The 12,407-nt window shown below is 41.9% G+C and overlaps 1 protein-coding gene across 2 annotated transcripts in view; it reads right to left on the reverse strand.

Annotated features, from left to right (window-relative positions):
* Positions 1 to 6,724: 6,724 nt before the first annotated feature.
* The window catches only part of insyn1 (inhibitory synaptic factor 1), an 88,806-nt gene continuing 83,123 nt past the window's right edge, over positions 6,725 to 12,407 (reverse strand). For both annotated transcript variants that reach the window (XM_054771723.1, XM_054771724.1), the window contains exon 3: positions 6,725 to 11,785. In XM_054771723.1, the coding sequence (XP_054627698.1) occupies positions 10,985 to 11,785 (801 nt within the window). In that variant the 3' untranslated portion in view covers positions 6,725 to 10,984. The remainder of the gene's footprint in view (positions 11,786 to 12,407) is intronic.

Here is a 12,407-nt window from a genome sequence, read left to right on the forward strand (position 1 = left end):
TACGTATACTAACGTACACATAGGTTGCAACAAATTCATGTAGGGAAGTGCAGACACTTACCAACAAGCAAAAAGTAACAAGATCAGCATCCTAACTTATTAACTAATTAACAAACAAACTGCAAACGAACAAACTAATTGGCTAACAAATGAGGTAAAAACAAACTGAAGTAACTACCAACAAGCAAATGGACAACATAAGTAGGAACAACTTCACGGAAAAATACATTATCTAAATGACCAAACAAAACAAGCTTTAAAGAACCAAGCAACGAACGAACAACGAATGTGAAATTGAATCAACAAGCTAGCAAACTAATGAAATAACTAAATGAACAAACTAAAAAATTATTACCTAACCTAGCTAAGTAACAATGAATAAAAAAAACTAAAATTAAACCAATTACAAGAAGCGGTATTGATACCAAATAAGCTAAAAACAAACAACAAACAAACGAGCGGACGAACAAGTGATTGTAACAAGTAACTTGCTAACAAGCTAAATATTAACTGACCGAGTAAGTCAGGAACTAACAACAAACACAGGAAGAAATAAACGAACACACAAACGAGCAAACAAACTAATTAGCAACTAACGTCCAAACCAGTGAACAAATGAATTTACCAAGTGAACGAGCAAATGAACTAACAACGCTAACAAACAAGCAACAAACTTAACTAAAGTATTTTTGCAGTCATTGTATGTAGTGTATGTGTTGTGCAACTCTGGTTGTGCTATGTGGGTGTGTGTATGTCATGGAGGCCCCATTAAGAAGTTATTGGACTCACAATGCACTGACGTATGAGATAATAATAATATCTAACAATAGACATACAACAAACACTGTAACATTTAGACCTTATTTAATGTGCTATGCCTTCACAGTAGTTTGGATTTACCATAGGTTTTGTTTTTGTGGGTGTGTTGTTTTAATATATAAAACATCCACCTTTAAAGTGACAACTCTTATGCTTGTCCTTGCAAAATGTCAGCGTGTGATGAAGTCGTCAGTGGCGAGCTGCAGTGTGGACTTCATTACAGGCAGTGTGTAGTAGAGGAGTACAGTGTGCACGTCACATGGTACAAAGTAGTAAATATGAGTGATGGGGGAACCCCTTTGTAAGGTGAAATAAGGGTCACTCGGGGACTTGCACCTGTCTTATTATCATTCACTCTTTATTTGTTGGTTGGTCTTTCTTAACCGTCAGCACTTCTGTTGGCCTTTACCTGTGAAATGTTGACGTGCTGACAGGCTGCCAAACCTGAGCCTGCAGCTGTTTTTTTTTTTTTTGTCTTTTTTTTTTTGTGTATATGTCCGAATTAGCTGGAGCACACATTTCTATTCTGTTGAACACTAATCCATTCAACAGTACCATCCTCTAATTGACTCTGCCTTCGCCGCTAGCTTGTGTCACTGTTTTTTTTATTATTTTTTTTTGCCTGCGTGTCGACGATGTTTCATGTAATTGTGCGCTTTTCGGGAGGATTCAATTATTGTTGGGAGTGCTCCTCGCTCAGCTGAGCATGTCATTATTACACACCACATTTGTGTGCAAACAACTGCAGCAAGGTTACACTGCCGTAGTAATTTTCTTTGGCAGTGACGTTCGTCCTATTACGTCTCTACCGTAAAGATGCTGTTTGTATGAGAGAAAAAAAAACTAGAACGGTGCTCAGTAGAGCATAGGCTTGAGACAAGAACCAATAAATTGAATCAGCAGTTTGTACACATACTGTATATACTGTATGGCAACTACATCAATTTCTATATTATTTGCTGAGAAATTACAAGAAAATGTTAACAAAGCAAAAACTAGAATACCACTCAGCCACTCTACCGCTCGCAGATCTAAAACAAGGCTGAACTTAACAAAAAAACAATCATTATGCACCAGTTGGGCCGTGCTTGGGGTTGTTTGGTGAAAATGTGTTCCTGTTCACTAACTAAATAACCAGAGGTGTGGACTCGAGTCAAGCGACTTGAATCGAGTCACGATTTTGATGACTTTGGACTCAACTTGGACATCGATGACTCGGGACCTGACTTGGACTTCAGTCTGATGGTTTGCAGCGAATGTGTTGAGTAAAATATGTCACCATTGAAAGTATTCAACTAAGGTGATGGTAATTATATATTAATGATAATTATATATTAAATAAATATTTCGAGTGTCATGAACCAGTCGACATTCTCCCAGTATTTTCTTGTCTTATAGTCCCGAAATGACGCACATGTAATTCCACGAGACTTGATCAATCTGAAGATGACGGACTTACGCGCATCCGTTCTTTCTTCTTCTATGGTTTGGTGTGCCACATGGTTCCGTCTGCGTATCTGTTCACAGCACCACACGTCGATGTGCGTTGTGTATTACATCGTTTTCATTCAGTTATCCGTTCCCGTCTGGATGCGATTATTAACTAATCTGGCACAGTGTGGACGCCACTTTGCAAAAAATCCCAAGACCGTTCCCGTGTGGACGGGGCCCAGCCCCCTATTCTTTGCTTTGCCTTTTCACTTGTGATGCACCTGAAAGTCACAGGCCTTCTCATTAACTTTAATTAGAGCGTGGCAAGTGCTAGTACGTAGGCTGTGTTTTTGTCCCAGGAAAAGGAAAGCCACCCCCACAGACACATAGACCCCCGTCCTTCATCACCAGTGAAGGTCTAATCTTATCTGCGGCTGGTGCATGCCTCTTCATTAATCACTCCCCAGGTCCAATCCAATGGTGACTGATGGCTGACGCGGCCTTGTCCGGATCATCCTTCAGGTGCAGGTAGGCGCTGTTGGAAAAAAAAAGTGGGGTATAGATCTTGGAGGCATCTGTGCCTGTGTAAACAAAAGGTGTGCCGTGTCAGATTTTTGACATTACGTTTCTTACCCTGTGAATTGACATAGGGGCATCAATGGGAACACCAAATCCGGACATTCAAATTGGTGCCAGCAGGAAGCTTCAACAGCCGATAGGAAGACTGGAATAGTTTGCTCTTGTAACGGTAGGATATAAATGGTCCAAAAGATGGAACAAATCAACCTTAGGTAGCCCCGCCAATCCATAGTAATCAGTGGGACTGCATTGAGCCCTCTGCTTCATGGACCAGCACCAATCAGCAGCGCAAACACACATCTGTCATCCCCAGCCCTGATGGAGGCAGGCAGTGAGAGTGAAGTGTGGTAATTACATGTGAAGGGTGGCAAGGGGCTGTTTTTGTGTCATGCTTAACTTTTTTTAAAAATTGGTCTTTCTCTGCATTACTAGCTGTCAACCTAACAAAACTATGTGACATCAATCCAAACCATACAATATATTCAGTGCGGATCCCCTAGCATGCCTAATTCAATATTCAGGACCCTGAAAATTCACAGATTTTTTTGTCAAAACATTTTTTGACGCAAAAACCACATCTCATTGACTGCAGGTTGCTAATAGTATATAAATATGTTACAATACAGGTAAACTGTACACCATACATGTAACACTGTTAAAAAAGCCCACAGTGTTCACATGTGTAAAGTCTATTGCTTCTCTTTAGCTTTTCTTCCTGGTTCTTTGGAGAAATAATCAATGATCACACAATTTAACAGGGTTTCAAATTGTATTAAAAAATAAGAGCAATATACATCATTGGGGGTTTGTGATAGTCGTCTTAAAAGGTGGGTCGGGTTGCTAAAAGGGATAGTTTGAATTTTTAACATGAAGTTGTATGACATCCCCATCAGCAGTGTAGTGTATCAACAGTGACTTACCCCCACCCCCAACTGGTCCCTTGAGCCCAGTTGTGGTCGGAGAGCCGTGACGTGGAACGTAGTTTCGCTTATTGCTGGGTCATGTAAGTAACAAGTTTGACTTCTCAAAATAATATACGTTCAAAAGAGTAAAACGTTTGCCTCCTGACAAAAATCAGACCTCACAAATCGCTCAACGTTGTATTTGTCTCCCTGCGCACTGTCGCCTGTGCGTTCTTGTGTATGTGACGAACACACTCGCATCTTCTTCCGCGACCGAGCGCCGCGGCCATCTTGTTTATGTGTATGTTCCACAGCGGAAGAGGATGGACAGGAATGCCTCACCAAGGCTCTCCGACCAGAACCGGACTCACGGGATCAATTGGGAGTGGTACGTCACTATTGATGCACTACTTTGCTGATGGCGATGTCATACAACTTCATGTAAAAAAATCCAAACTACCCTTTAAGTCTCCAGTGAAGACCCAGGAACCAAATGAAGGTAATGCTAGTAAGCGCGGTTGTTGTGCTAGCCTGCGACACTAATTCATCCGTTCTATCGAGAATGCTAATGAAGTCCCCGGAGAGTGTATACCTGTATAACGTATTTAGCACAAGCATGTAACATGTGGGTTATGTCTTGCTGATGGCAGCTCCACTGCACAAAATGTGAAGCGAGGACAGAGCAGCTTCACCCTAAAGGACATGAATAATGAGCCATTTGGCAAAAGAGACACCGCTTCTCCCAAATGTTTCAAAATGTGACCGCTATATTTGTGATTCATAGCGCAGATGACTTTTAAAATCTTTTAGCAGGGAGGGAGGGAAAAAAAAAACACAAGGCTGTGGAACAGTGGCGTCTGGGGGTTGTTTGGGCATCACAATGAGGGTTTCAGTTTGTTTTTGACGTAATTGATGCTTCGCCTATGTGGCGGCAGCCCCGCCATTGTTTATTTATGCTAATGACTGCGATGACCTCTTTGGTCCACAATCTAGCTGGGAAATGGCAGCCGCTGCTGTGGGGGAGCTATTTCCTTCCCTCCAATGCCTCCGTTTTCCACACAGGTTGGGATTAACTGAAAAACAACCCAAAAGAAAAGAATAAATAAATAATTAATACCAATAAAAGGTGCCGCCATGGTTGAGGCTCTATGCAAAAAAGAAAGAAGTGCATCACAGCAGCTCAAAAGAAACCCAGTGGCAACAACTCCTCATGCTGATTGCCAAATATTGCCGTGACAATCATCATGGTTGATTTGACGCAATTACAATAATAACACAAGAAATCCACACGCAATTGTTACAAACAAATAGCGGCGCCATGGTTTCACAGTTGTGCTGCTCTCGGTTTATGCAAATAACAGCGGCTGCTAATGGCTATTGAACAACTGTCTCCCGCTGCAACACTGGATTTGATTTTTATTGATACCGTCCCATAAATGCCACATTTGGACCTCATCATCTGCACGTTAACGAACACTGATCTGTATGTTTGCTGGATTTTTCAATTAAATGCTAAGAATCAAAGAGTCTATTTGCATCTCGCATCACAAGTGAGACAAAAATGTAAGCCATGCCAAAGCCATGCCTTGCCATTAAGTGGAAAACACAGCTTCATGTCTCCATATTGATGAATGCCCTAACCCTATTTGGTCCTTTTGGAACACAACCCAAAATTCAGGAACATTTTGTTATTTTGTTACTGCTTTTACATATACAGTTCTTTGAAATGTGTTATTATTTGGAATTTTCAATTGCTCTTTTTTTATTTGAATTAAAAAATACGGTTGCTGTTGTAGAATTTGTGTTACAGTATTCCCTCGCACTATCGCCCTTCACCTTTCGTGGATTCGCAGATTTTTTATCAGTGCTTCTTATTTTTTATTTACAGCTCATGAAGCTGTTACAGGCCGAGCCTGGCCCTTTAAGTGTCTCTCCTCCCTCGCTCGTCTGTCTGCACCACCCATTGTTTGCTGCGTCCTGATTGGCTGTAGACCATTGTCAATCAATCTCCTTTGTGCCGCCCTGCGTGGAGGAGGAGCACTGCAGCAATGTTTTACCAAGGATACAAGGATGCTACAGTACAGGAGAACGGCGCCAGGATGAAAAGGCACGGTCACAGGAGATAGCAATGTTACAGCATTTTTAAATGTGTCAAATCAAGTCTGTGATGAACTCTATCTGATAAAGCATGACTTGAACTTGAATTTGATACCTCATTCACTTCTCTACCCCAAATATGAAAGAAGTTAGAGCAGATGTTATACCGGAAAATAGTGCCTTTTGGTCCCCATTGCTTTAACAATGAGTCAAGACAAAGGCTGTGATCGACCCACGGACAACCGTACTACAAAATATCTAATAATTTACAGCAATGTTACAAAACCCATATTTTAGCAATGAAAAAATCTGACAGTGAGCGTGCGGACGTCCTAAAAAATGCAATTTTTTTCATATGATATACACCCGATATCTTCGGGTGTATTTTCATTTGTATACATGCTTGTTAGGTAGATTACTTCTTCATCTTCAATTTCGAATCGGATTTAAATTGAGTGTTGGACCATATCAAGTCAGTTTGTACTTGAAGTACAACGTAAAGCCTTTCAAAATGATGGAGCGGAGAAGATACAACGTATATGGAAGATTCACTTATTTTAACATCAATTTGAAGATGAAATTTCATTAAAATTGAATTGGGCGTTTTGGGTTTTTTTTGGACAGGAAATACCACATGTCGCGTTTGCATTTTGGTTAGTGTGGGGTGAAAACGAATACGCAGCATGCTGCTGCACTGCAGTGGGAGGCACTTACATGAAAAATATGACACTTGACTTTCTTCCCTCAACTTTTTGATGATCAAAAACATGTAAATGGATACTCTGTTGACTTTTAAAACAGATTTTCACAGCCTAAGTTATTATATATTTTGCAGTACGGTTGCCCGTGGGTCGATCACAGCTTTTGTCTTGGCTCAATGTTAAAGCAATGGGGGACCAAAGGCACTATTTTCCGGTATAAAATCTGCTCTATGATCTCTGATATTTGGCGTAGAGAAGTAAATGACGTGTCAAATTAAAGCTTGTGTCATGCTTTATCAGATAGAATTAATCATAGACTTGATTTTAAAAAGGTCATAATTTTGTAACATTACTAAAACTTAGCGGGGGATAAGTTCCCAAAATAGCCCACAATAAGTGAAATCCGCGAAGTAGCCATCTTCGTTTTTTTCAGAGTATATATGTTTTAAGGCCGTAAAACCCCTCACCATACACATGTGGCTTTTTAAAATTGTGAACTGTTATTCCATTCCATTCCATTTCCCATTCCATTTTCCTCCGCTTATCCGGGTCTCGGTCACGGGGGCAGCAGTCTCAGTAGGGAAGTCCAGACTTCCCAGTCCCCGGCCACCTCTCCCTATTCCACCGGTAGGACCCCAAGGCGTTCCCAGGGCCAGCTGTGAGACATAATCCCTCCAGCGTGTCCTACGTCTGCCCCGGGGCCTTCTCCCGGCTGGGCATACCCGGAACACCTCACCAGGGAGGCGTTCGCGAGATATCTGGACTAGATGCCCGAGCCACCTCAACTCCTCTCGATGTGAAGGCGCAGAGGCTCGACTCTGAGCCCCTCCAAGCTCCTCACCCTAACTGTTATCATTTGTTGTATTTATTTGGAATGTAACCAATGCATTGACTACGCTTTACCAAAGTCAAAGGTGAGACTTTTTATACTTGCATGTTACTTAAAACATGACTTGTACAGTTCATACAGATTTGATTATGGTGACACTTTGACTCTAAAATATAGAGATATGCAATAGAATATCTAGAAATAGTTTAAAAAGCGTCATTCAAGGTTTTGCTGTGTATCATTCTTGCACAATTTCCCACTAATTTTGAGTCGTGATGCCACTAATTGTTGATTTCATTTTAAAATATGTTTTTGCGGTTACTCCCAAGGCTACAACATGTGTACGAGCGCACGAAAAGGTCAGCTTCCCAGGTGTCAGCCAGCTTTTCACTCAAACTTGTACTTTTCAAACTCAACAGGAAATGAGTTGTAGCCTAGCGTGTTGTCGAGGCAGAAGCAGGAGTACAAAGCCGATCCCCCGGGGTGGATTATTGCTAAAAAACTTCTTTGTGCAAATGTCAGTCATGTAGGGCCACAGTACTTTGTTTTCGTGTGAGCAGATAGGTCTGACTGTGAGTTTTTTGTTCCCAGTTCCCAGGAGAGTGGCGTACACGCTCAGTGGAGAGCGCTCTGGCCGTACCCTCCCTGGAACATATTGATCAGGAATGGCTATTGGCATTAGCCTTCTGAATAAACACTGTTCTACTGACTTACATTCCCCACTGGGCCACTCAATGGACAGAAAAAATCCTTAGCAGCGGGTTTTTTTTTTTTTTTTTTCAGTTCTGAGACAGCAACCTTAATGGCGCCGCAGGAAAAAGAAACAGGAAATGTCACACGTTGTTAAAGGACTTCTTTCTTCTCTACAAGTTTTGCTGCAAAGGAAAACGATGTGAGGCGTCAGCTCATTGAGCATCGAAATGATTAACTCCACAATTGCTTGTGCTTTTTGGGGTGGGGCTTTTTCGTAGGATGCCACCACAAAGGGGTACTTGTGAGGGCAAGGAGGAAAAGTGTGATGACAACCACAGACCGACGGGCACGGCTAAGTTGACCGTGAAAGGAATAAAAGAGGAAGACGAACTAAACGTGCACTGCAAATGTCAATGTTAAAGGTGAGTAAACACAATTTCACTTTTTTTTTTTTTACACTGGTAAAAAGGTGTGATGATAATGGAAGTGACTACAACATGAGAAAGGCTGCAATACATCTTAAAAAGTATCGCTCTGCAAGCAAGCACCCTTCAGATCCCTCTCCATTATCCGGTGTCTTCAAAGGGTGTTTGTGTCTATATGTGCCCTGCGATTGGCTGGCGACCAGTCCAGGGTGTACGCCGCCTCTTGCCCGAAGTCATCTGGGTTAGGCTCCGGCATGCCCCCGTGAGAAAATGGATAGACGGATTGGATAGTTGATAGAACAAGAATACCTAAATGTACACTGCAAAGTCAGTGTCTGCGCCTGTCGCCAAAGATCGAGGTGAGTACACCATTTTTTTGGTTTTTACGTTGTGCTGTATCGCGGTTAACTTCTTATTACACTGGATACGACAGTGTGATCATAACCATAGAATAGTAAATTGAATTTGCAGCTACATAGGAACGAATCTGACTGCAAGACAATCAATTGAAATATCAAATTACATACAGAAAGTAAGGAATAGTCATGCAAATAGCTACTGTATAACATATAAGCTAATAACTAGCACGGTATGACTGTGTGCGGTTTTGTTTTAGTTCGAAATAAACTACGTTGAAAGTTTAGTTGTACCTATAAAATGCCACGAGGGGGCAGTATAACTGCAAACATTTACCTAGTTCTGCTACTTCATCAGGCGTCATCAGAGGGTGAGTAGTTTTACTTTATTTTACTTTTATGTAGTCGCTAGAAGAAGCGCAAGTTCCGTAAATTCCGATGTATAAGCTTCACTCGGTGTATAATTTAGAGGAACACAGTACAGCAATCCCTCGTTTATTGGGGGGTAGTTGGTTCCAGACCCGACCTTGATAAGTGAATTTCCGCTAAATAGTATTCTTCTTCTTTATAAATGGATTATTTTCATAGAAAACCTGTTCACGATCTACTAAATACGGTTTTTGACATTATTAGAGCCCTCTAAACATGAACGCCCATATAGTCACCTTTACACTCATATCACCCAAGATAGTAGATATGATCTTAGAAAATAGGAATAGTAAGACATAAATAAAACTTGTGCTCGTGAATGTTGCAATAAATGTCTTCCGGATGTGTGGACAGGAAGCGACGTCGGGGGTTCAGAGGTGAATTTTAGCTTGATTAGCCCCAGTAGCCCATGTTGTTATTATTATGATGTTTATGTAACTATTATTATTGTGACTGTTGTGAGGTAATTTAAACCTGCAAAAAGAGCCTGTTGTTCTGGTGATCGAGTCTGGTGCTTGTCTCACCAAACAATTACTGCCACCTCGTGACCAATACAGTCACAATTTTAATGCAGCTTCTTAATTCCTTGCATTTGTATTTTAGTTCAATTAGCCACTTTTAAGCTTGATAATGCTTAATTGAGGCAAAAAATCCATAACATCTGCTTCAATATGCATTTTCTTTTAGTAATAGGCCGTGTTCATCCATGAAACAACATGATTTACTGAATAGTTTGGAAAACCGTGAGATAGCGAAGCCGTGAAATTTGAACCCCGCAGGGCGAGTGTACACAATTTTAAGTTTGGTTATCGAGAAGTTCACTTATTTTTACTGTTACAGCAGTGAGACGATAACCACTGATCAGGATATTTTTTTTTTAACTCACTTAAACTTAATTGCAAACACAAACTCACGATGACCACACTGAAATAGCACGTAGCATCAGGCTTAATAACCCGTGTGTATGTTCGTTCCATTTTAAAGCCAACACTTTCAAATTATTCAAGATTTAACTTAATTAGCAGAATTACTATTAAGTCCAGTAGCAGTTATAAAACGTCGCCAGGGGAGCCGTGTCGCTCCGCAACCCCTCCTGGTCCCTGAAGGTGTCTTCAAAGGGGAGCAGTTTTGATTCATTTTGGTTGTTTTTTTTTTTTTTGGTTAACTTATCTTTGTTTGTATGACATTTTAAAAAGTCAAAAGTGTTGCTTAAAACGTTGCCCGTACATTAAATAAAGGTTGCGTGTCGGCGACAGATTAATTCTCTTTGCGTCGTTTCCCGTGGGAAACATTATTTGAAACGCAGAACAAATTGACTTTTGAGATTCCGCGGTACAATAAAATGCAGTTTGTTGTTGTGGGACTTGTTTGATGTTGAAAACGTGTGCGTGTGGATGTGTGGGAAAAAAATGCACATGAAGCTTTTTAAAGGCACATTAAAAGCAACAAGCTGTTTTGTCTCATGTTTCTCCGGCTGCATAATGAGGAAAACGGAGCCATTTCAACGCCTAAAAAGTCCAAACGATTGCTTTAGACCTCGGAATTCCAATTCAAAATCACTTTCATCTCTCGGAATGACTTTACGAAGGCGAGTGATTTTTCCCATATATCATTTATTTATTTAGTAATTGATTTATTTGTGTATTAATCTATTAGCTATGTATTTAATATTAAATAATGCACAGTCCTTGGTGGTGAGACGTATGATAAATGGAGGGTTGGCTCAGTGCTCCTTTGCTTTCTGTTTGTTTGGAATATAGGGCAGTACAGTTTGGGTGCTCTTATCCGACACAGTTTGCGTGCTGCTGTTTCGGAGCAGTTTTTTGCGGCAGCCAGGGTTCAGGAGGCCTTTCCTGGGTAACGTGTGTGCTCCCATCATGCTTCTCGCCGACGAGGGGACGTAAGAAGGGTCGAGGCAGTTATAGAGTAGCGAGTGCTCGGAGGAAGAACGTTTAGGGGCGACCGGCTCGGCTAAGAGGCTCTGCTCGCCATCGCTGTCGGGCGTGGCGCAGCCGCTTTTGTCGTCTGTTAGGTCTTCTTGCTCCTCTTCGTCGTCGTCGTCGCAACACAAGGCGTGGTAGAGAATTTTGTCGCTGAAGCGGACCCTCTCCCTCGTCTTGTGGGAGTGTGTGGAGCTGCTGGCCTCCTCGCTGGATGAATCCGGAGTGATAATGCGAGGTCCGTTAGGGATGGGCAGCCCGCCGTTCATCTGGGAGTAGACGGAGGCGGTGGCGGTGGGAGGCGGGGTGGGGGTCTGGGTGGGTATGGTCCCACGACCTGGCTGTGGCCTGTGGTAGCCCATAACCGGTTCCCCGGGCACACGGGCGCAAGCGCCGGCGGCCTCAAGGTAGCTGCAGAACTCCCAGCTGTCGGACAGCACGTCAGCGTTGAGGAAGTCCAGGCGGAAGGCTTCCCCGAGGCCGCGCTCGCTGCTGGACGTGCTGCTGGCTGTCGCCACCGTCCAGTCATCTTGCTCCAGGTCGAAGTCAAAGTCCGACGTCAGTTTGTCGATCTGACCCACCACCTGCAAGAGAAGCAGGATAGGCGTCAAATGAGGCGGTAAGACCGAGGACGTACTTTAAATTGACCGGGCGTTTTCAAAATGAGAGAGGTGCTAGAAGACAGCTTGACAAAATTACAAACATGCTAAGCTAACTTAAGTTATGCTTAAAGGCTAGACTAAGAGGTTTTTAGTTCCTGCAGTGAGACATTATCTAGAATCTGTGGTGAGCAAATATGCTCCAGAAAATCATTTTTTTGTGCGAGGTTGCAACTGTATTATGTTCTCAGCTCACGGTGCCGCACTTTGAAAATCCTTGCAATCGGCAATTTGTACCACGCTTCACAGTCTGGCATGATTGCTCATGCACGACGGCCCAACCCGGACGTGTCATCCAATCGATATGATCCTTCCTCCCATCAGATATTAATGATTACTGCTAGTCTTAACATTTTGATCAGGAGTGTATATTTCAAGAAAAAACTGCATCTCAGCCTTGTGATATAGGTAAAAAAAAAAAAAAAGCGTATTAGTATTTCAACTTTCGTTAATATTTCAACTCTATGTTACAAAAATGTATTTTTTTTTCAAACTTAAACTTTCTTCTTGTAAATTTTGTTCTTGTAGTATGACTTTATTTCCATAA

Source organism: Dunckerocampus dactyliophorus, chromosome 3 (assembly GCF_027744805.1).
Source record: "Dunckerocampus dactyliophorus isolate RoL2022-P2 chromosome 3, RoL_Ddac_1.1, whole genome shotgun sequence".
NCBI lineage: Eukaryota > Metazoa > Chordata > Actinopteri > Syngnathiformes > Syngnathidae > Dunckerocampus > Dunckerocampus dactyliophorus.